A 24,841-nucleotide genomic window follows, 5' to 3' on the forward strand; every position below is an offset into this window, starting at 1 on the left:
ATTGATCCAAGAAATAAATTTGAATCATTCACACCATTCTCTGGCAATTTCTCTGCTGTACAGAAGGGTGACATACTAATGAAAAATGTCCTGAAAATTATCAATCATTATCTGATAATAGACGGAGAGATCATTTTCGAGAACTAGTAGAGTAGAGCCGTATACTGACCATTTGCAACTTCAGGTACGAATATGTCATTGCCAAACTGGTCCCAGTTGGCTGAGAGCGTAGTGTTTGAAGGTTGATAGTTGAGGTCCATCCCTGGAATCGCCCCATCTCGGACAATCCCAGGTCTGAGAGGCTCAAGCTTGACTCTGATCCCGTTCGACCGTTGGACGAAGTTGTCTCCGAGTTGGTTTGTCGCGCGTACAACGACAAAAAAGGATTCCCCGTCTTTTGCCTTGATGTTGCTGTTTTCTCCTAATGTTTGGTCTGTAATCAAATCCACAGTGTAAGATTGATATCTAAAGCTTAGGTACAGAATCTGATAATCAATTACAAAGTCCAATGTGCCTTTACAAAACTTGTTCATCTTTTACATGGGTGCTGTGTTCAAAGACTGTGCTGAGATTAAAGACTGAGTTAAGTTCTGTTTGTATGTTTCTGTATGTCTCATCATCATCATCATCGTCGGTCGACGTGATCACATGCACATGTTTGCACATGTCTCACTCACTGCCAGGTTACAGGTAAGAGGAACTAGTCAAGAGTCATTAACAGATCATACCTACAGGAAGAGTGACTGAGGGCTGGACCACCACACCATCCATCCGGTGTATCGACCAGTTATAGAATGTAAGATTTGACATCAAAAGTCCAGGGCACTTTTAACGTGTCTGACTTCACGCTTTACATTCGGAGATTAAAGCGAGGGGAAACATGTACATGCAAACCCCTACCGATATAATCAGGTCATTTTCTACTCAGTCCAACATCCGGTCCACAGAGTTTTTTCAGGTCCTTCTTTTTCAGACCAGTCCAATAAGAAAAAAAAAACCTAGCATCAGGTTTTGCCAGCCCCCCAATTTAACATTCTGTTACTCCTTACTTGACTCTGAGGGATTAGAGTACTAGTCATTAACAAATCATACCTCCGGGAAGAGTGGCGGGGGGCTGGACCACCACACCATCCATCCGGTGTATCGACCAGTTATAGTGGACCATGGGACACGGGTCACCAAAGCTCCACCTGGCTGACAGCTCATCAGTGGTATCGGTGAAATCCCTGTAGATAAAATAGTCTGATAATTGTTTTTTCTTCTCCTTTTCATATTAATAACCTTAAAAACTCTGATGTGTCTGTTTGGTACCCCAATCTATATTGGATAGGGAGTAAGGTATACTACTAGTATTACTAGGAAAAAAGTTTTTTAACATATTGAATTTGAACTATTCAGACTGGAGTTGGGTGACTATCATTCGTGACATTGTGTTGCGTGATTGGTAGCACATTGGGATGAGGATAACATTACGGGAGGATCTAAGGTCTAAGGTAAGGTCCATTCAACAAGCACTTCTTAGAATTCATTACTCACATGTCTATGCCTGGCATTTTCCCATCGTGCACGAATTGGGGTTCCAAAGGCTCCAGCCCTGCAGATAACCTGCTGATATAAACGCCATTGGACTGCGCGATAGCGAATCGTCCCGCTCCATTGTAGCCTCGAACGATGGCGTAGACCTTGGACACACTCATCAGATCGATGGGGTGGAAAACGTAGTACGTCATGCCTGGAGGCACTTTGGTGAAGTCCCGCAGATCTGCTTTTCCTTGACCTGTCCCAATGGCGATTTCGTACCTGTATGATGATTGAAAGATAAAGTTAAAGTTGCCCGTGCATCTATGCAGATGCTTAGGGGTGGTGCCCATCTCTATTTCTGTAGCCCCTGGGCCACACAACGCAATCACTGCAGCAGGGGGCTAGTCCAATGGTAGTGGTGTGTGTTCAACTTCCATACTCTTTCCCGAATGCTGAATGCTAAGCAGAGAAAGCAGCATGTACCATTTTTTAAGTCTTTGGTATGACTCGGCCGAGAATCGAACTCACGACCTACCGAATGCAAGGCGAACACTCTACCCACTAGGCAATTGGACCAGTTTTTACAGTGGTTAATGATACAGGGTACATAATTGGTATTGTTGTTACTGGGTAGGACGACAACTCTCTCTTGCGATTGGTGGGACGAAATCTCTCAGGTTTGTATGACAGCCTACACACAGCACCTGCATGGTAACGCTAACAGGTGGCCTCCATATAACAGTAATTGCCCCAGGTGCGGCCATATGATTGTACTAAGTTTTGAACGTCTTACACCAGGAAAGACCACTAGACTAAGTCTTTTTTCTGGTGTGTTCTTTCATGTGCTGGAGGTGTGGCTCTCTTCAAACATGGGAGATGAAATGTACATGCCCTTGGATCAATATTATGATAAGTATGTGCAGGGAGTAGCACATTGCATCATTAGCTCAGAGGAATCACCATTATCAATGGTTAAGAGATGTAAGCTACAGTGGTTCGGCCATAAAATCCTATCTGAGACAATACTACAGGGCACATGCACTGCGGAAAGAGGGCAATGTTGGGGTGACAAAGAAAATACTGGCAGGACAACATCGTAGATTGGAAGTCAATAAAAAAAAACTAAAATACCTGCTTGAAAAAACTAACAACAGCAAGAGAAAGATGAGACTGTAGACAGCTCTATCTTCAAAGACCTGATGGTCAAGGGGCTACATTGCATTTGTAGGGTCAATATCATCTAGGATTTACATGTCCAAGAAAAGGTAATTATATAATTTCAAGAGAGTTACACTTTTCCCATTTTTGAGATTACAACCTTTTAAACTTACCACGTTATGTCTGAGTCAGGATCTGAAAATGGCTCCCATGCAATATGAACATGATCGACAGATGTCTGGCATTTCACATCACTCGCAAGGCATTCTGCCAAAAAAATAGGTCAAGTTAGTGAAAGTGACACAATTAGACATGAAGTGTGTCCTTAAACATCACTGTCATCTTCAAAAGCCTAAAAATGATACTTCTGAGTCAGCATTTCATTCCTTTAGAGCTAAAATCCCAATGACACTTCATAGGTGATTATTAGTAAAAGAAAGTTTAACACAATACATCAACATGATACTTAAATCTTACAAGTTACAATGTCATGTGCAATTAGTATTCAAAAGTAATTATTATTGACAGATACTTTAACTGACCAAATCTTCCCCTAGAAAACATAGAATGAGATACATCTCCCTACCATCTCTGGTACTGCAGAGCTCCTTTGTCACGTTGTCATTGACTTCAACGACTACTCCGGCTACTGGTGGAGTCGTGTCCACGAGAATCGCGTCAGAGAAGCTTGAACTGCGAATATTTGCTCCATTCACAGCAATCACCGTGGCGTAGAGTTTCGTACCATGACGACGGAATCTCTCATTTAAATCTTGGCCATGGATGGAGAAGAAAGACAGGTTCTTAATATGATATTTCATACTTCGGCATCTCGCAACAATGAAATATATTTTATGATATTGTAACAGTAGTTCTTCTTTTCTACTTAATGGTAATAAGTAATAAGTCCCAAAGGTCTCTTCAAGGTGCAAGCGGAAGGCCACTCCAAGAATATCAGGGTTACATTGTACCATGGCCAGGTCCTATAAGTTGAAGTATAACAGCATCCCTTCTCCCTAAGTCAGAAACATCATGATTCAGACACCAGCTCAAATTGCTCGCTAAGAGTCATGAGGACTACATTTAACTGACCCAATAGGAAAAATAGGGGTTACGAAGACTGCTGGAGAAATTCCCTGCCATGTTTGCACCATTCTTGCACCAATTGTTACAATACTATGGCCTTTAATTCTAGCTACAAGACAGTATAAACTTAATATGTAAAAATAAAGGGCTGATCTTTGTCAAACATTAGCAGAGAAAATTATCACCTCTCACGCTGATGGACATTGTTGGTGGGTAGAGAGTGGTGGGTTCGACGACTGAACTGTCCGTTTCGTTCAAGCCAAGGGTGAAGATGAAATGTTGCACACCACTTTCCAGGTCTTTGATGCCGTCCCAGCTACATGTGAATGGCTCTTCACCAGATATGTGCTTAGGACACGCAAGATCTACGCGCTCTGGTGGGGTGCCGTCGAAAACAACTGGAGGTGTGACATTTGTGGAAACCAGCCCCACCTGTAGAAGTCAAACACAACAGAATATGACACACATCTAGTTACAGTAATCATCTATAATAAAAACAACCAATTGCAATTATCAACTTTTATCTAGTAGTATAACAGTTTATTAGCACCACATCGGCATGACCATAATCAACAATCATATGATGCAAACCAAAGTTGCCCTCTGGCTGTTCTCTCTGGTCAAATGATGTAAACAATTTGTTGCATATTTTTTAGAATTTATTGTTTTTGATATCATTAATCAATTGTAACAAACTATTGATAATCCAGACATTCCTGCATAATTACGTTTTTCAATAAATCAGTAAGTGCAGGCCTAAGGGAACTATACATGATTTACATTTGAGTAACAATTACATGTATTACAATCCTTAGGAGTTAGTTGTTCAACCAGTTTTTCAGCTGGCTGTACCTGTATCGAATTGTTCTGCCAGTTCATTCTAGTGACACTGTAGAAGAGTGATGGATGTCACTCAAAACGTTCGAGAGTAAATCTCCATTTTTTATCAACCTGTAGAGATTGAGTTGTTTTTGAATATTGCGTACCCGGATGTCTAACCTCCATAAACGTGCAGGCCAAATATTTGTTGAGTACATGATACTTACAAAGTTTATTGCAGACACAGTGACTACACTCGGGATGCCATCAGGAGGTGGAGTCAGAAGGCCAGCCGGGATGCTGGTTCTCTTGTTGGTGTTGGTGACGTTGTACAGGTCAGAACTGGCTGGTGTAAACCCGATTGCGAACCATGACGCAGCAATAGCACTTTCGTCGTCTGTGATGTTCCATTCTGCAGCCACGCTGCCCACATTTCTTCCCTGGTAAACAGTCCCTCGTTTCTGGCGTTCCTCGTTTTCAGAGTCGTCGTCATCTTCCTCGCCAACTAATGTGAACAAAACACTAGGAGCCGATTGGTCCACACCAAAGCCATCTGATGTCGACTCTAGGATATTTCCTGCTCCAGTTATTGCCCTGACACTGGAGTAGTAGCGGTTGGACGAGACAAGGGGCAATGGAATCTGAGCAATTCCGCTCCCTGGTGTGTCTGTGAACAGAAAAATTGGTGAAGACTGTTAATTGTTGGAAAAACTACCAAGAATATTATGTTTGGCCCACAACTAAGAGGTCCCGGGTTTGAATCCTTAAACACCAATGGGACTATCTTTACCCTCTGTCTATTTTACCTTTACCTTCTGTCTATCTTTTGTACGTGACCCTTGTCTGTCTTAAAAATCGAACAAAAAATAACTGCCAATAGAGAAATATATTTTTAAACTACCCTCCTATTTCTTTATTTCTTTATTTGAATTTACCACATGCAAAAACAAGTGGAAGGGAGGACAAAACAGGTGTATCAACACCTTTACAAGTTGTCCTCCCATTGTATATACTGTGACACAATTAAAATCATGACTCCTACAAACCATACCGGGTACGTCAGATTGCATCAACCATATAGGATTGAATTCATGTAGTCACAGCTGCAAAGTTTTAACAAACTAGAAACATCAACAAACTACACACCTTTAGATGCCAGTATTCCCACGTCCGTGAAAGGCTGAATATCATCGGTGCCGGGAGTTGTCCCTACTCCCCACTCGTAGCCGGCAATGCCATGTTGAGCGCTCTCGTACCCTTCAAACTGAAGACTGACTGTTGTTGCCTCCAGTTGGTAGTTGACATCCGTTGTGGGAGCTGACAGGTCGATGGCACCAGCGCCGTCAAATACCAAGCCAGCAACATCGGCTTTCACAACCTTAATGGGGCTAGTGCATGAAAATTGGGAAACAAAACATGACTAAGATGCGTTTGTGAAGATTAGTCAGCCAGTAAACATGAAATTGAAGATGATTCAGTCTATACTTCTGGATAATTATCAAACTTTAATTAGACGTTTCGAACGGTGTCCACTGTTCTTCATCAGTACATCATCGTCAATTTCATGACTAAGATGAACAAAGACAGGTGACCATATCTTGATTACAGGATTGGAATTCTAAACCATGACAGACAATCTTTTAATGGTAAAAAATCAAGACCAATAAAACAGTCATAGCATTTGAACCATCAGCAGTATGGTTGTCAATATTGCTTGTGAAGATATAATCGGCTTAACCTACTTGTCAGGCGTACGATTTTTGGGAAGGGCATAGTCCAAAAAGTTAGTTTAATCACTGATACAGACAATAGCGCACTGTACGGTCTTGTGAACTTGATGACAATAGATTACAGAGATCTCAAGTATTTGATCCTTTTCCTGTTCTGTAATATTGTGACCAGCCCCTTCAGCTCTGTCCTACCACTATATTGCTACATTATGTAATCAAACACCACTGGGTGTCTGCTACATGTACATATCAAATAGAGTTGCCAGTAACATAATAGGGAAATCATTTTGACAATGTTTAAAAGTTTCAAAATCCCCCACAGTACATGTTTTTATCAAGGACAATGACAATAAAGTCTTGGGGCTAAATGCTTATTAAAGCTTGGTCGCACCTTGATGTCAGTGTGACTGAGTAAGCTCCGGCACCATTCTGTGCCTTGACTGATAGGTAGTAGATCGGGGCTCCGTCTACGGTCAGTTCGATAGGAAGCTCTGTTAGAATGACGTCAGTTCCATCCCCCGCGTTGTAGAATGCCACAATGTCATCTCCTCCTGCATATCACATTCAAATAGAATAATAAATTATATTGATTGATACATGATAATTCCACTCATGAGCACTTGTATTTGGGATTTAAAAAAAAGTCAGAGTTTCTTCCTGCGCCTGATGGCGCATAGGGCAGCGCCCATCTCCATTTCAGTAGCTCTGGGCCACACAACTTTGTACAGTCACTATAGCAGGGGGCTAGTCTACTGGTAGCGGTGTTTGTTCAACTTCCATACTCTTTCCTGAATGTTGAGTGCTAAGCAGAGAAAGCAGCATGTACCATTTTTAAAGTCTTGAAGTCTGGCCCAAAACCTCGCTGACTGAGTGGAGAAGGCTTGCTGCCCAATGTGACACTAAGACACATGAGAAGTCTAAGAAAGAATCATATGTCGTGATTAATACTTTTGTGCTAAGCAGTAACTTAATTTTTAATAAGCAACTGGATATGACTTTGGAAGTGGTTAGACGTTTCAGATAGTATCACCTTTCATCAGTGACACATCTGAAGTTGCTGGTCAGGAGTGCTTTTTGGTCTATAGTTTTGTATCATTTGGCACAGCAGTATTCAAATATGTTTAATTTCTACTAGTACTCACCAGATGTGGTTCCCAATCCAACCCAGTAGGCATCGATTCCACTTTCCCCGTCCACTCCCTGCCAGCTGGCAGCCAGGATTCCTGCGTCGGTGATGACCACATAACCGTTGGTCAGCTCCTCGTCTCCGGAGAGGACTCCAGCATGAACATACAGGAGCTGTGGATCCGGAATCAAGATACTATTAGATTAAGTCTAAAATGTAGCCATGATAGTAGTATTAACAATAAATACTTTTACTGACTGACTTTTCTGCCTACTACATTACTTGGGGATACAAAGGAACCATAAACTGCCATTATTATAGAACAGACTTAAAGAACAAGGTGCAAATAATATTTCATGTCAAAATCAACATCTCTCTGTGTTTAGAGATACAGGTAAATGTAAACAATAATATGCAATATATACATAGTGCACTACATTGTATGTCTCCATGACCTGAGGATGTTAAGACATAAGAAGAAGAACTTCATTGTGCAACAATTGTAACAGGTACATGGCAGTCTGTGCATAGAATGAAGTTGAACTTTGTACTATTGTGAGAGTCTAACAACTAAAAGTAATTTAATCTTATCTAATGTATCAATCGAACATACTTAACACCAGGATATAACAATTTATATTAGACAGCATAACAAGCCGCAATTTAATTCCGGAAAAACAATTTAATTCCGGACTGCACGTCAATAACTCAAAAATGCTTTACCCAATCTTGTTCATATTTTTATGGAGTACATAGCAGGGGGTGACTAATACGCGGAACACATTAATAAGTCCCTAGGGAGAAGTCCAATTATACATAATTATGCTATAATTATACATATTTTTTTCCAGTATACATAATTATACATAACAATTTTTCCAGTATACATAATTATACATATCCCTTTTTACCATTAGACATAATTATACATATCCGTTTTTACTACTATACATAATTATACATATCACTTTTCACTATTATACATAGTAGCCATAACCCATTTGGCTGTTATACATAATTATACATATCCCTTTTCACCATTATACATAATTATGTATAATCCTTATACCTAATATTTTTCTTAGTCTTTTACACATTTTATATTGATGTTATGACTAATGTGAAATTGTGGTCTTATATTACATGACATTGTGTACCTTAGGCCACGTTGCTTTGATTATATGGATCTCATCCTCTGGGAACCCCAAAACTGATGGGAGTGTGCAAGTTAAGAAAGTTTGACCAAAAAAGTTGCTTTCATACGGTGAGGATGGTTGAACAAATGACTGAGGGTGGGAAAATTTACCATATAGCGTAGCCAGTACATTTCAGGTAAAGCGTAATCAAGCCTAAAATGTTCCGTAAATCGTAGTCTGGCCAAAACTTCAAGCTAGATCAGGCTTGCATGTGGTCATTATCATGCTGTTGCGCCACTTGCATTGCTACAAGGCCACGCTAATTTGCCCTATATTATGACTATATCTATTTCATATATTTGGACTCAATAATGTATGTGTGTTGTTAAGTTGATTTATCCTGATTTGAGCTTTACGTTGATTATGATATTTGTTCTTGTATTTATGTGCATTGTTATTTGATGTATCATTGTTATAATTTCGGTATGGCAGCTTTGAAAAGGTGTCCTTTGACACCTGTTCCGCCATACTCTCCATTGTTATTGTGGAGAATCCAACTAAATGAATAAATAAATAAATATGTGTAACCCTCATAGAATATATACCCGCAACTGAAATAAATTCTACAAATTTAAAATTTAATGAAGTATGCGGACTAGATACACCTGTATACTTGCTGCAAAATTTCAGAAACCCTGACAAGAACATAACTTTAAAGTACATCTATCAGATTATCTTAAGGGGTGTACTTAATTTGAGTTTTTGGATGTACGTACGCGCCCTAACTTTATAGAGAGACGTGAAAGATATTTCCCTATGTGTAGACAGAGTTGTGTTGATGTTGGTGTTGTTTCAAAATGATTTTGTTAGTCAGGCTGCAGCAATTTCAGCGCTTTCAGCCCATTTCCTGTGAAACCATTTCAGTTGATGGATTCCCTTGAATACAGTCCTCTTTATGTAAGATCTTCAAGTACACATGCGTTCACATTAGCCCTACTTTACTGGACTTGGTTTTAACAAATGTGTTCCCTTCTGTTCAGAACTTCAGGCACATACGAGGGATGATCAATAAGTTCTCGGCCTCACTCAGAAATAATAAGCACAACTCAAGATTTTGAGGCAGAACTTCATAGTATGAAGCCTTTTACCAAAATCCTCCGAATTTCAAATCATTGCAGTCATAACTTTCCAGGCATTCTTTTTTTTTTCAAATTTAGAATGTAAGTGGCGAGTAAATAAGGGTGAAGTGTGATCAGACATTGTGTGGGTCGAGTTGCCCATGCTGTAAATTCTTTGTCATTAAGAACTATGAAGTTGTGCTACGAAATCTGAGTTGTGCTTGTAATTTCTGAGTGAGGCCGAGAATTTATTGATCACCCCTCGTATGCTCAGCCATTGTGCAATCTGCCTGAAAGGGGGGTGCCCAGGACAGCGGATATTTTACATGAGGCTGGACGGTTGTACATTTACCCAGGATCAATTGTATGTCCTTTTTACACGCAGAAAAAAATTTACGACCACGGACATACCATCTAGTTTGGGACATGACAATGTTTACTGGGGGGAGGGCTATCGACAAATTTTGGGGCCTTGGGGGAGGGTCACTGAAAAAAAAGTGGCCTTAGAGGCCTTCAAAGCAAAGCTAGTATACAAGTAAAATGCAGTAAATGTAGTTTAAGGTGGTCAAGATTTCCAATTTTTCCCTGGACGTCCCTTACGATGGCTTGCGCCTCCGGCACCCACGATGCTCCGGCACTCGTCGCCATCAAAAATCTTTTTCTCTGACAGAAATGTTATGACATTGATCATAGTCTCCCAGCAAAGTTTATCCCTCAAAATGCAGACAAATGTATTTCAGAGGGTCCAGATTTCAACATTTCCCCAGACCTACTAGTACCTTGCGACGACTTGTGCGCTCAGAATCGTAAAAATATGTTGGGGGCGCCGTCACCCTCAATAACTTAAGCTAACCATGTGATTCAGTTCTACGAGAAAGGCTATTAAACTTAGCTTCATACTTTGTTAACAAATTTTTGGGGGCAGGCCATCAAAAAATTTTGGGGGGAGGGACATTGAAAATTTTTTTACTGGACCCATTTTAAATTGCACCAGAACAGGCTTAGGTAAACACATCCTCTCTATAGTAGCTAGCACCTGCAAAATAGTCCATGGGCCAGGATCCCAAATTCCACATATAAATACCCTCTGTGGCGGCAAATTCTCCTTGTTATTTTGAATAGTAGAAGGCCTGTAGCATTCTGGTATGGTAGCTTTATTCTGGCTATCACCATCTAAATGATCAGGAAATTTTGGGGGGAGGGACATTGAAAATTTTTTTAATGGACCCATTTTGCACCAGAACAGGCTTAGGTATACATGCTATAAGGTTGATCAAAAGGCCCAGAGTGTGACAATGACCAGTCTCCTCCCCTTTCCTGCCCATCTTTAGAGAAGCCATGATTATCTACTGGTGTTAACGAGGAAGTACAATGCATGTACTAATACATTGCACCAATTTGTAATTCAGGTCATTAGAGAAGTGAAAGACAGTCACAATTGGGTGAGAAGTATAGTTAATCTCATATAGGCCTTCTAGACAACAAATGAGTTTTTAAACTCCTTGCAACCACAAGCGTTCAAGTTCTGAGCAAGGTTATTAGGAATTGACTGACCTGATCTTAATACTGTAGAGACCTCAGGATACACATGTAGACAAAATTTTGATTAGCATAAAAGTTTATCTGGGTTGGAAAATTACATCGTAAGAAAAAAAATGTTTCTCCAACTCTGGTAAGTAAAATTATCTCATCATAAACTTTCCTTCTCAATCATAGCCAACAATGTGCTACTATTTAATAACCCTTCACTGCTTTTCTTACGCTTCTCTTGGCCTGTTGCAAATGCCAATAGGAGGGTAGGAGGTGCGGAAGTTTGAAATATAGAGAGGCATAGAAATTATGCAGAAAAGGTTGCAAAAGACCAACAAAATAAAATAATGGATTCATCTTCAAATAAATAGTCACAATTGTTACACACAAAGTATGATTCAGTTGCCCAATTGTGGATGACATGTTCAACAGTTGTCATGACCAGCCACTAGACTCTTGTGCCTACAGATAATCTCCAAGCAGATCCTACAATGGCATAAGATAGTAACAAACTGGCCAGGAGATAGTCAGCCAAGAGGTGTATATTTGCCATGTAGCAAAACACACTCCTAAGCCGGCTTCACTCCTCTGCCGGCTTTTGATACTTTCTTATGCTACCGTAGGATCTGCTTGGAGATTACCTACAGAGCCATCACAGCTGTTCACATACTGGTGTTTTCATCAACTCCTCTGTTCGAATGCTCCCCATGCATGCATTAAAATCTTAGAAATACAGTTTTTACCAATTGAACGTGACCAAGGATAAAAGCTCCTTGGTCAGCAACCTTAGATTTGTTTCATCTGGTCCCTCTTTTCAAGGAGGTTAACCTCCTTTCTCTTTTCAACCTCCTTGACATAGTTGGTCATCTTTTGACCATCATTAGATAAACAATATAAATAGGATGGAATGCCATGAAGTTGATATAATTATTCATTGGCAATTTTGTTCCAGAGAATATTTCATAATGTTTAAAATTGGGCCTAAGAAGCTAGGAGCTTGCTTCCTCTTGTTGAAAATTCAAGTAAGTATGCGCTATTGTAATGCGGGTTCAAAGTAAGGTCAGCTATTGTTCTAAAGATATGCAAAGGATGCTGGTGTCCAATTATCAATTATCAAAGGACTAATTATTCCCCAGGTCCAAACATCCTGGCTACCTGTAACTTGTAGTGCTGAGGATCCAAGGCCTTCAGAGAGAACTCAGAGTTAGAGGTCCACTATTACAAGACATTTGAGAAAAATTACATTATTTCACTTTTTTTGTCTTATCTAAAGTTGAAAAAAAAGATGGTTAAACCAGAAGGGTAAATCAAGGTTGTGTTCAATTTAGGGGTAAACTATGAACAATGTTTCTTGTTTTGCGAAAATTTTATGGTCCTTTAAAAGTGCAACAGTGGGGTTCAAGCACCGCCTACCATCCTTACCAAGGGGCTCTGAGCTTTTGTGGCGACATCGGTAGCGTGCTGTGTTTTGGGAGCTTGGCTGCCCGGGTCCAGCGCAATAGGTTGCAGGTTCAAATCCTGGGAGCAAACTTGGGGTAAAAACTGTTCTACTTGCCTCTGAAGTGTTTCAAAATATCGTAACAGTGGTGTTCAAGTACCGTCTACTGTCCTTGCCAAGCGGCTCTAGAGCTTTTGTGGCGACAGCGATATAGCAGTCATGATTTGCAATCCGCCGCCCCGGGTTCGATCCCGGGTGTCGGCATGTTTTTGTTTCTTTCTGTTCTTACTCGCCCCTCCGAATTCTTACACTTCAAACACATCCGATTTCTTATTGTCACTAACTTAAAAGCTTCCTCCAGATCCCCTGATCACCCCAAATATATATAAAGACTTTGCTGCCAGAGTAAAAAACAGATTTTATGATTCAGAAACGTGGCTGATATATCACATTCATATGTAAAAACTTTCACTTTTAATCCTGGATGACACCACAAAGTATGACCCCACATGCCTAGTTGTAACCTGGATCCAAGCTTCAATGGTATATATTTTATTGTTAAGTGAGAGATTGGCTGCCTATAGTGCTATGCAGATCACTGCCTAATTTCCCATTTTTCTGAATTCTAAGATCAATTGCCATTTTAATACTCGGCAGTCCAAAAGTGTTGAGCCAGATCAAGTTGGTGAGATCAAGGAGGTTAAAATCAAGACCTCCTTGGTGAGATCAAGGAGGGCCAAGGAGCTTTTAGTGATGAAAGCTCCTTTATCTGATTTGTATCCTGTAATACATCCCTGAAGTGAATTTTCAGGTTTCTTCAATTTTGAAGTTCTTCTAATCTGAAATTTTCTTTGCCTGACTGCCCTGCACCAGGCTGTATAAAGCTGCTGCATGGGTTACATAGAAATTTCTCAGTGTTTTGGGACAGTCCCCATGGGACTTGCTAATTCAACTTGCTAATTGGAGAGCATGCCTTGACAATAACTGACCTCCTTTGAACCCGCATAACAATGTGCATAATTACCAAAAAGAGGAAAGCAAGCGCCTTATATACAGGCCCATGTAGTAGTATTTGGAATCTGAACTACAAATAATCTCTGAAACAAACTTTTGCCTGATGTTTCTATTCATATAAATCATACCGGTAACAGATTCATGGCTTAAATGTTGAATGGTCAAAAAGATCATGGTCCTTTGAACCAGATCAAATCCCAGGTTGTCAATAAGTTTGGTTATCAAAAAGTTTTTTGTTTTTTTGTCAGCCTTTCTGCTTTTTAACGCCTCTCTATAGTAGCTAGCACCTGCAAAATAGTCCATGGGCCAGGACCCCAAATTTCACATATAAATAACCTTTGTGGTGGCCAATTCTCCTTGTTATTTTGAATAGTAGAAGGCCTGTAGCATTCTGGTATGGTAGCTTTATTCTGGCTATCACCATCTAAATGATCAGGAAATTTTGTCTCTCAAACAAGAGACCTAGGGTAGCCAAGAGTAAAGATTACCAAAGGCAAATGTAGTAAAGACTAATTATATCTATTCCAAGGTTGCTGTAAAATCTAGGTTAGGTCAGTGAGCTCAGAGCGTTAAAAACTCCTTGGTGATCTGCAAGGTAAACCAAGGAAGTCAAACCTCGTAAATGTAGTCTACTTCTTAATTACCTAGTTGCAACTACCATTCACTTCTGATTTAATTACCTGTCATTATAGATTAATGCATGCATTGTTGTTCCTGGGTTTTAATCACCTACATGTAGGTGCAAAGGAGATTAGAGAATGACTTCTCTGAAGATGCTTGGGAAAGGGGAGGGGAAGTGATTTTCACACTTTTGTCATAAAAAGGCCATTGTCCCAATCTCAAGGATTTTAGAGCATGTAAAGAGTTACAGCTGAGGAAAGGGTGTTATTGGTCAATGTTCTATGAACTGATCGGATCTGGTGATGGATGATATATCATTTCAATTAGACACCTAGAAATGCACTTAAAAAGTCTAAAAACAACTGTTTAATGGGTATCAGACACTTCATTAAACACCAGTGAATGAATTTCAGGACACTTCTGTGTGTTATGGCGTCACATGACAGGTCAATGCCAACTAGCTATGTGATAATTGATAGATGATCAATGTTTCACCCAATGTTCATCATGACATAAAGCCTGGTCGATTTCTATAACCCAAAGATACCAGCCATCAGTGTGGCAAACAAGGTGGTTCATGATTTACTTATCCCGTCAGATGAGCAAAACTGAATGTACCACGATTTACTATGTTTAGAATTCAGTAAATAGTAACTTGTCATCCCAAAAATAGTTTCATCAGGTGGGTAGATCACAGGATATAGGAGTTCAAATCCTTTCATTTAGAAATATTATATCCGGTCAGTAGCATTCTGAGGTAATACTTAACGGTGAATTCGGGAGGCGGAGTAACGCTTAACGATAAATTCAGGAAGGCTGTTAAAGCTTAACGGTAAATTCAGGAGGAGCTGCAAAGCATAATGCACAATCCTATTCGTCAACGCTATTGTACAATGGATTGTTGTATGAAAAGCTGACTAATGACAATAATGTGAGAAGAAAAAGGTGTCCAGAACCCAGAGGAATGAAAAAGGGTCAATGTCTGCTGCCACCATGACATTGCTTAGCTGGGGCAGAGTTCCACAGAGGTGGCAGCAGCAGGTCCATTTTGGGGTGGGCGTAGGGGTGAACTTTTGCTGACAAAATTTTCAGCACGAGGAGCGCCGAAGGCACAACATATTCACCAGAGGCCCGAAAATCCTAGAGGGTTCCGGTATGCTTCCCCTGGAAAATGTTTTAAATCTTGACCCTCTGAAATGCTATTTGCTGCATTTTAAATAATATAACTTAATGGGACCATCATCGTTACATACTCCTTCTGGTCCCTCTGCTTGCTCACGTTAGCGTACACATAATTTCCAGTTACTGTGGGCGTCGCTACAAACCAGCTGTCAGCCAATCAGAGAAGACGCCTTTCTCTCTAAAGGGAAATCTTGTTCTAAATAAGTCAAGTCATTAATATTCATGACCGATGCTTTTGTCACAACGTTCCATGCCGGGATGGTTTGTCCATCCCTTTCTGCATCAAACTTTTTATTGATAAGGTACCAATTTTGTGATCAATAGTATCTGTGGATAGAGGCCATCGCTGCCTCACCGAATATTACCCGGCGAAAACATGTAGAAACCATCATCCTCTTGCTGCGGTAACAACTTTGTAACTTGTAAGCATGCATAGTGGGAATTCCAAATCTCTGTGCAGCATGCTGATTGGTTCGTATGCAAATATGGAGAAGCTCATCAATATCTTTAGGCAGATGGGTCAGTACTGGACCTGGCGACCAAAAAAAGCAGAGGTGTGTCAAGGAGTTTCTACCACACAGATTCATCTCTGCTGTAGGAGAATAGAGTATCGAAGACACAAGCCGGAAGTCTGGCGCTACATTCAATTTGCTTATTAGTTGCCAGAGAGTGGTCAAGTTTTGATTAATTCTTTCTTTACACATTCATCTAGATAACAGACTTGGATAAGAAATACATTCATATGGTTCATTAACCCTTCATCCTCCGCATTGCAAGAGGCAAGCGCAAAAACTGATGGGAGGGAAAATTTCGCTCACAGACAAAAGTTTTGAGGATCCAACATATCTTACCATGTCGAGCGCGCAAGGCGTTGCAAGGGAGACCCAGAGAAATTTTGAAATCCTGACCCTTTAAATCGCGATTTCCTGAATTTTTCTGAGCGAAATTTTGCTGGCTATTGTATAAAGCTTAAGTATAATGACATTTCTATATGTAAAACGAAAGGTTGTTGAGGACACCCCACCCCACCCTAACATTTTTTTCAGCATTTCCAGCACCGGAGCCAGAGGGACAAGGGGTGTCGCAAGGGAGGCCCAGGAAAATTTTAAGTCTTTCCCCTCTAATACTTCCTGCATTTTGATGGGCAGATTTTGTCAATGACATTTCTATTCAATACCAAAAAAGGTTTGTGAGGGTGACGCCCTCCATATACATTATCAGCATGTCGATGGCCGATGCTTAAAGACGTTGCAAGGGAGGTCTGGCAACATTTTAAAATCTTGTCCTTAACATCTCCTGTATTTTAAGGGGCAAATTGAAGTGATAGACCACACTACAACTTAAAAAAATGGGAGGCCAGACTACGATTTACGGAACATTTTAGGCTTGATTACGCTTTACCTGAAATGTACTGGCTACGCTATATGGTAAATTTTCCCACCCTCAGTCATTTGTTCAACCATCCTCACCGTATGAAAGCAACTTTTTTTGGTCAAACTTTTTTTACTTGCACACTCCCATCAGTTTTGGGGTTCCCAGAGGATGAGATCCATATAATCAAAGCAACGTAGCCTAAGGTACACAATGTCATGTAATATAAGACCACAAATTGAAAAGGGATATGTATAATTATGTATAACAGCCAAATGGGTTATGGCTACTATGTATAATAGTGAAAAGTGATATGTATAATTATGTATAGTAGTAAAAACGGATATGTATAATTATGTCTAATGGTAAAAAGGGATATGTATAATTATGTATACTGGAAAAATTGTTATGTATAATTATGTATACTGGAAAAATTTATGTATAACTATAGCATAATTATGTATAATTGGACTTCTCCCTAGGGACTTATTAATGTGTTCCGCGTATTAGTCACCCCCTGCTATGTACTCCATAAAAATATGAACAAGATTGGGTAAAGCATTTTTGAGTTATTGACGTGCAGTCCGGAATTAAATTGTTTTTCCGGAATTAAATTGCGGCGTGTTCAGTAAATTGTTCTCCTCTTTACACAAGAAATGGAAATAAAAATATCATTGAAATTGTGATAATTGTCTCTTACAGTCTTACTAGAGGTAAACATAGGACAAACCAAGCCTGAGAAAGAATTGACTAGATTTTTTTTTTGCTGGATTTTTTTTCACCCTTGCAATTTAGTTTAATTTGGTTTGTTTGCTTTCATGTGGATCACCATTATAATAAGTGACTGATATGTCTTGGGGTCTCCAGACAGTATCATCCACAAAACTAATGTGGCCTGGTTATGCAGTACAAATAATTATCCTATAGTATTACCAGAGGTGGCGTAGGGTCGATAAGAACACCATCGGTCTCATGAACTGCTGTAAGTCCAGCGGGGTTGATGGCATGTACTCTGATCGTGTAGAGAGCACCGATGAATAGATTTAGAGTTGCATTTGACGTCCAGTTCTGTGCTGATCCTTCAAGGATAACACTGGAAGATAAAATGTGGCTGATTCAGGACAACGTACATTCAAACAGTTACTTGTACTTATCAAAAAAGCAGTATCTTAACAAATGTTGCAAATGTGTTGCACTTTACTAATACTAGATTAGACAAAACTGCAGCATCTTAACAAATGTTGCAAATGTGTTGCACTTTACTAATACTAGACTAGACAAAACTGCAGCATCTTAACAAATGTTGCAAATGTGCTGCGCTTTACAAATAGACTAGACAAAGCTCAGTTCAAGCAATAACATTTTTTGAATGCCATCACATTTTTGTACAGCTTTCTTAAATATACAGTAACTGTATTGGTTTGTGACATGATCTATCAGAATATTATGTTAATAATTCAGATGCAATACAAAATGCAGATACATGTACATGTATGTAGTACATTAGGAACATATTGAGTGAGAGAGCTGAAACAAAAAGATAAATTGTATATCCACATGATTGTATGCATAGACGTATAGTCAATACAATGGCATTTTAAACAATGTTTTGCAACAATATACTATCTCAAACGTTATACTACTAGATAAAAGCTTTGAACAAACCTGTTGCTCAGCAAAGAAGTCTTTGAGCCACCATACTTCTGGTACACCTGCAGCTCGATGTAGCTCACACCTGTTTCTTCATCTTCAAACTTAAAGCTTGCTGTCAACTGTGTCGTGCTTGACTAAGGTTTAAGGAAAAAATGGTTTCAGTAAGTTTTTAAATAAATTTAGTGTCTCTTCTAACAAACAAAATATTTTCACAAAAATAATTCCTTGAGAAAGACTGGAGTCCATCAGTTGTTTCATACACTTAACGAGATAGAAAACAAAACTTACTGAGTATTCCATGTCTTTGTCAGGGTTCAAGCCGTCACGAAGGTAGTACAGTTTTGGTGGAGTCAGGTCGAGTACAAATCCATTGGAAAGCATGCTTGTCACTCCGAGAGCCCTGTTGGTGACATTGAGGTTCACGAACACCTGGTCTCCCTGGTGCAGGTGGAAGTGATGCCAGCGGATACTTGAGAGCAGCCCGACAGATTCGCTATCGTGAATCACCTCATTCTCAGCTACAATCATGAAAAATGGATAGGTTAGAGTTATGATTACAGCAGAAGTCGCTTAAATTGCACGGCCTATTTGCCATAGAACTTCGTGCAATTATCCGGCTGGTGCAATAATACGAAGTTATCAAGATGGACCGCAACGGTTTGGGATTTTAGGATTCCGTGCAGTTAACAGAAGTGTGCGTTAACCCGTTGTGCAATTAACTGGCTTTTACTGCATTGTAAAATGAAATATATTTTTAATTATTAGACATGTTAAGTGGGGCTGAAAAAGTTTGCTGGTTGGGGAAGGCATTTACTTGCTTGGGAGAGGGTCTTAACTATGTGAAAATGTATGGGACTGTTTCAATGTGTCCACTGATGATAGGTGGTTGCCTGTGCCAGGTGGTTGCTTGACCTGGTTTGACTGTAACAATTTTCAAAATGTGTCCATAGAAAGCAGTTTCAGTGAGATACACAATTAAGTTGGAGTTCTGTACATTAATCATACCTTGATCTTTTGGCTTCCTGAGAACTGCAATCGTGTACTACTGTATGCCAGACTCTGGATTAATGAAATTCTTATGGATCCCAGATAAAGTTGACCATATGGATATTTTCAGCTTGAATGGGCAATAATTGTCCTTTGCGTCCATAGAAATCAGTTAGTTGACACATAAAGAATGTACAACATACAATCATGCGAGTTGTATCGCAGCTTCAGTGAGAGTACCTGTGTTGAAGTTAGAGTTCTTTTACTAAGTAGAGATCATGAATCATACCTTGATTTTTTGGTTTCCTGAGAACTGCGATAGTGTAGTCCTGGATGCCGGACTCCGGATCAGAGAAGTTTCCCCAGTGGGCTGACACGGTGGCAGGGTTGGAAGAGAACACCAGGTCCTCCCCAGGGTTCTCTCCATCTTCCAGGTATCCGCCCTTGGGCGGAGTAAGGTCCACCATTACTGAAAAGTAGAAAAATGCCAACAGTCAGATTTCAGTGATTTGATATTAATGCTTAGCTTAGTTCACCTTTATCTACGAGGTAAACCATCTGTTGTATTTTTTAAAAGAACTGGTATTATGGAATGAACAATGCCACCATGCAGTGCCTCCTAGACCCAGGAAAAGTTTGTGTGTTGATGAAGTGTTAATGAAGGCTAGACATTTGACACAAGACACAGAGACTTAAGACACAAAGGTAGTTCAAGAAACAAGAGTTAGTACTCTTGACTAACATACAAACAGGCCATACTTGATGACAACTGTGTGCAATCAATGCTTTGTATAAAAAAGCTTATCAAATGAATGTCATTGATATATCACGGTACCATGATGAAAAAACGTTATGAAAAAGAAAGTTGCAGAAAGATACTTTCACAATATTACTTAACATGGAAAATTGCCTTACTTCCTGTGGTGGTGGCTGACACGTTAAGTCGTTTGTGTCCCCGGTTGAACGCGAACAGCGTTGAGTAATATTTTGCGTTGTGCGTCAGGTTCACAGATCTGTCACACTCCAGAAAGACTGTGTGCCCAAGACGTTTGAACGCAACCACATCGTCATCGCCTGGAGATGTTCCCACACCCCACAAGTAGTCAGCTGTGCAAAGAAAGAAGAAACATGACCAAGGTGAAGTTAACATTTTTCTGAATTTGGATATCATAGTACCAACAAAGCTGGCCCTTCTACCAAACACCATTAAAACATCTATAAGTGATTGTACATTGCACCCCATTATTTTCATGGACAAGTTAATATCAGGGTGCATTGAATGATTTTTAGGACAGTCACAAATTTACACATTTCTCATTCTCCTAAATTTTCCATCCAAACAGTCATTTGTACAATGAATATCAATTGTCTCAAATTATAAGTGTATACGGTGTCAACTAAAGTACATTGAATGTTACAAAGCACTAATTATTTCATAGGAAAGTATAAAACCTCTTAAACATACAATACTACAAGTTCAGCACCAAGGAGAGGACCAGTATCTTTTAGGGAAAACAATACAGTAAATGCATTTAAGTTCGGGAAAAGGGACTGTTCGCGGTGGTTTTAAATTCGCGGTAGCACCATGCACTGTAGTCTCTCACTGCCATGGAAAAATGTTTGTGGTGTTTTTAAGTTTGCAGTGAAGCGGCCACTGCGAAAAATTCGAACATTAAACCACCGCAAAAGTTTCTGCATCTACAGTAATGCATTGGAATCCCCCTTTGTTGACTATGCACGAGGACTGGTCCTGTTTAGTCTTTTTTTTAGCAAGTGAATGAACTTATTTACCTATTCCTGTGTCTGGATCCCGGAAATTTTCCCAGTTTGAGCAATATTCGCCCTGGGTAGCTGTGTAGTTCTCTTGTCGACCATGACTCTTTCCGTCGTATATTTCGCCAGCAAGAGGATGGGTCATGTCGATCATGATTGGGTACGGCCCATGACCGGTGGTTCGCAGATCAACTGAAAAGATAAGAATTAAAATAAGATGCTGGACAATACAAGACCAAGTAGTATGCAGTACATAGCATGTGTTAACTATAGAACACTGTTCGGCCGTTCAAGGACCTATTCCAAAAGAATTTACAATGAAAACCAGAGATGTTTGACGGACAAACTTGTGCTATGGAAGCTGAAATGAATCAGATCAATGGTACTCAGATTGTACACAATTTTCAGCTTTTTTTAACCTTATTTGATTATTCTCACACTGTTAGATTGAAGTAATTTAAACCAAAATGACACTAGTTGCAAAGAAAAACATCTGGGGCGCAGATCCTGAGGGCCATGATGAAAATAAAAACTGGTGCAAGATATGGCAACAAAAATGTTCAATTTTACCTTCATGAATATCTCTGCGTAACTGATTTTACTGATTGATCATCCATCTTTTTCCATCTTTAAGTTATAAAAATGTCCAAGAAATAGATCTCTCTTACCATGGTTAACCGCACGGATACGCAACCAAGTTGGGAGACCGTCTTCGACCTTGTAGGTGAAATTTACAAACTGTGTGTCCTCGTGAAGGAACCAGTCTAGGATGTACGTGTCCCTCTTGCTCTTGCCGAGTCCGATGTGCATCAGTTCGATTCCAGAGAGCGGGTCACTGTAAGCCAGTATAAACCATTATCATTGTTATGACAATCATAAATATATTGTACATGCATCACTTGGGACTGGAATACTTAACTTACTGAAAACAATACAAAAATTATTAAACTATCACCGTTCAAAAGCTTTATTTCAGTTAGCTTAATTCTTCAGGAGTAGAGACAATGGCATACAACATGGGTATGGGGTGTAGGTATCAGATTCTAGGCATAGGAACATGGAAACAGAAATCAGCAGTTCTCTTTTGCATGTAACTCTTGCTACCACTTACATGTAACTTTATCTATTATCAAATCTGTCCAGATATGTAGCTTGTACTCTTTGGTACAAACCTGGTGAGCTACTCCATAAGGCAGTTTGACTGGTACTCAATATAAAACATATATACATCTAGGGAATATTACACATACCTAACATTGTATGATGATGATATGACATGTGTCTGGTCATTATACAGCATATTATGCACTTCGTTTATGAAAGGCTCCGTGTTGTCAATGGCATATGGGCGGCTGTGGCAAACGGTTGTAGCGAGCGGTCCACCATATTCAACTTTGTTTACGGCACGGACGTTAACATAGTATTTGCCATCTGCAACAAGAAATTACAATCAATTGAGATTGTTAATATTCGGGGGCGTAACATCCTGATGACTAAAAGTAGTGTGTAAGCCATAGGGAATGAAAACAATCTAACGTCACTCGTTTTGCTGTACAAATATCCAATGTTTCTAAACTGGTCATATGCTATCATCAAGGGCTTACCTTTGACCAGAAGACGGGATGGTTAAATGTACATAAAAGTGGTTACTAACACATTCAGTATGATAAGACACAAAGATTTACATAATAGTCAGCTACATGTGACGGAGGCTTAAAGTTAGTCCATCGGCAGGTAACATGATAAATACATGTACAAACTATGAAAAATCATACCTGGAAGGTCAAGAGGGTGAGCGATTCCAGTGTGGGTCCATTCTGACTCATCAAACAGGTGAGAATGGGGGTCCTTGTGAGGATGGATGTTATCCTGGCACCGTTCCGTACCCGCAGACCAGGTGTAGCCAAAGATTCCTGTCTCGTTGTCATGGAAACCATCCCAGTTGGCTGAGAAAAAGAAAAGGAAAGAAGAAACACTGTCAATCATAGACAGTTTCATCAGGGTAGTACATGTAAGTCACTGCATAACCATCCATTATTACCCTGAGGAAGGTGGCAGACGGTCATTGAAAAGATGGCTACCGAATGTAAAACCCTTGGTTATTTTTTCTATTCATTTTTTACGCATTTACGTAGGATTCACCGCAACACAAGGCTCATGGAGCCACTCAAGCATTTGGGCATACAATACAGAAAACTGTATCATGAAGAAAGATGTCTGTTAACCTTTTACTTCAAAAGTTTCAGATTCCACCTCAAAGGGAAGCAAATCCGTGGAAGCTTGGTTATATATAAACTTTGTTATCCAGAAACATACTATACAACGGTGACTAAAAAAAAGTAAATTTGTGCATTCCTGCTCATTCATCCAACAACAAGCTTGTTCATTGTACAAGTTGATTCATCTTCATTGCTGTCATTGTCTCCATTTGCCTCACACATACATATTAAAGCAGACTTGACTTACCTGACACATACTGGTTTGCACGTGTGTACAGAAGGTCTACGAATGGAGTGTGTCCATTAAACACAGTTGTTGATCCGTCGCCATCAATGATGTACCTTAGTTTGAAGGAATGCATCCAATGTTAACGCAGCTTGACACAAAGATTTAGAGGCAATGTCAAAACATACATGTATAACATTACAAATTATGTACATGTATTTTATTACATAAAGTGTATTGCAAAGGGTAAAGAATGATAAAGTCTAAAACAAAAGAAGTGGACAAGGTCACAATTCCTTATATGTAACAGGTTTAAACATTGGTACTTCAGGGCAGTTTTAAACAATGTCATTTTGGTCTTGAAAAAAACACAATCGAAGGTAAAACATTTAGAAAACAGACTAATTTATATATCTTAGCATTGACCAGGCAGATTGAGGTTTCAATGTGATTGATTTGTCTACAGCACTTATACCTGATAGTTAGTCAACATTATGTTTCAATTTTATGACTTTATATCAGTATACAAAATAAAGCGCTAATACCAACAAGCTTTCCATCAGTCCTCTGATCCTTCTCAAGCTGAAGGAACATAATGTCTACAGGACTACTTACCTGTGGTTTGGTAAGTTAGCTTCATCAATGCATCTGTTCTCCCACTCATCAGGAAGGAGCTCGTGACATGGCTCCTTCGTGGTGTTGTCAAAACTCTCATTCTGTATGATTCCGGGTTCAACTGGGGTGAAGTCAACCTTCACCGGTCGAGAGGTCAGGATGCTAATGTATCCTAGCAACAGAATATTAAAATATTAAGTTACATCTGATTCAACAAATCATATAGTGATCACATTTTTCTCAGTCATTTAACAGTCTGCAGCTGCCTTTTGAACATGATAAAAATAATCTAATAGTGCATCTTTACTCAACTATGAACAGGCAATTTCTTTCATCACATCTTGTACTACCTGTGCATGTATTTGTACAAAATGTATGTAACACACCAGCTTCACAGGCATGTGGCAGGGCAGCAACTGGTTATATCATTACACTTAACAACTGTCAACATCCTAACCTTTGCACATAAAGTTGACAGTACTTGGTGCAATAACTTCCACTCTAAAATAGTTCTACAT

At 39.6% G+C, this 24,841-nt stretch overlaps 1 protein-coding gene across 2 annotated transcripts in view; it reads right to left on the reverse strand.

Annotated features, from left to right (window-relative positions):
- Positions 1-128: 128 nt before the first annotated feature.
- Positions 129-24,841, reverse strand: part of LOC118405867 — an 83,462-nt gene continuing 58,749 nt past the window's right edge. For both annotated transcript variants that reach the window (XM_035805680.1, XM_035805678.1), the window contains exons 40-60: positions 24,324-24,495; positions 23,730-23,824; positions 23,039-23,209; positions 22,514-22,694; positions 21,932-22,098; positions 21,282-21,455; positions 20,406-20,597; positions 19,780-19,959; positions 18,792-19,021; positions 18,516-18,637; positions 17,784-17,943; positions 7,457-7,613; positions 6,706-6,865; positions 5,731-5,972; positions 4,812-5,251; positions 3,951-4,197; positions 3,266-3,451; positions 2,853-2,946; positions 1,537-1,800; positions 1,093-1,226; positions 129-433 (exon numbers count right to left, since the gene is read on the reverse strand). In XM_035805680.1, the coding sequence (XP_035661573.1) occupies positions 144-433; positions 1,093-1,226; positions 1,537-1,800; positions 2,853-2,946; positions 3,266-3,451; positions 3,951-4,197; positions 4,812-5,251; positions 5,731-5,972; positions 6,706-6,865; positions 7,457-7,613; positions 17,784-17,943; positions 18,516-18,637; positions 18,792-19,021; positions 19,780-19,959; positions 20,406-20,597; positions 21,282-21,455; positions 21,932-22,098; positions 22,514-22,694; positions 23,039-23,209; positions 23,730-23,824; positions 24,324-24,495 (4,058 nt within the window). In that variant the 3' untranslated portion in view covers positions 129-143. The remainder of the gene's footprint in view (positions 434-1,092; positions 1,227-1,536; positions 1,801-2,852; positions 2,947-3,265; positions 3,452-3,950; positions 4,198-4,811; positions 5,252-5,730; positions 5,973-6,705; positions 6,866-7,456; positions 7,614-17,783; positions 17,944-18,515; positions 18,638-18,791; positions 19,022-19,779; positions 19,960-20,405; positions 20,598-21,281; positions 21,456-21,931; positions 22,099-22,513; positions 22,695-23,038; positions 23,210-23,729; positions 23,825-24,323; positions 24,496-24,841) is intronic.

Source organism: Branchiostoma floridae, chromosome 18 (genome assembly GCF_000003815.2).
Source record: "Branchiostoma floridae strain S238N-H82 chromosome 18, Bfl_VNyyK, whole genome shotgun sequence".
Classification (NCBI taxonomy): domain Eukaryota; kingdom Metazoa; phylum Chordata; class Leptocardii; order Amphioxiformes; family Branchiostomatidae; genus Branchiostoma; species Branchiostoma floridae.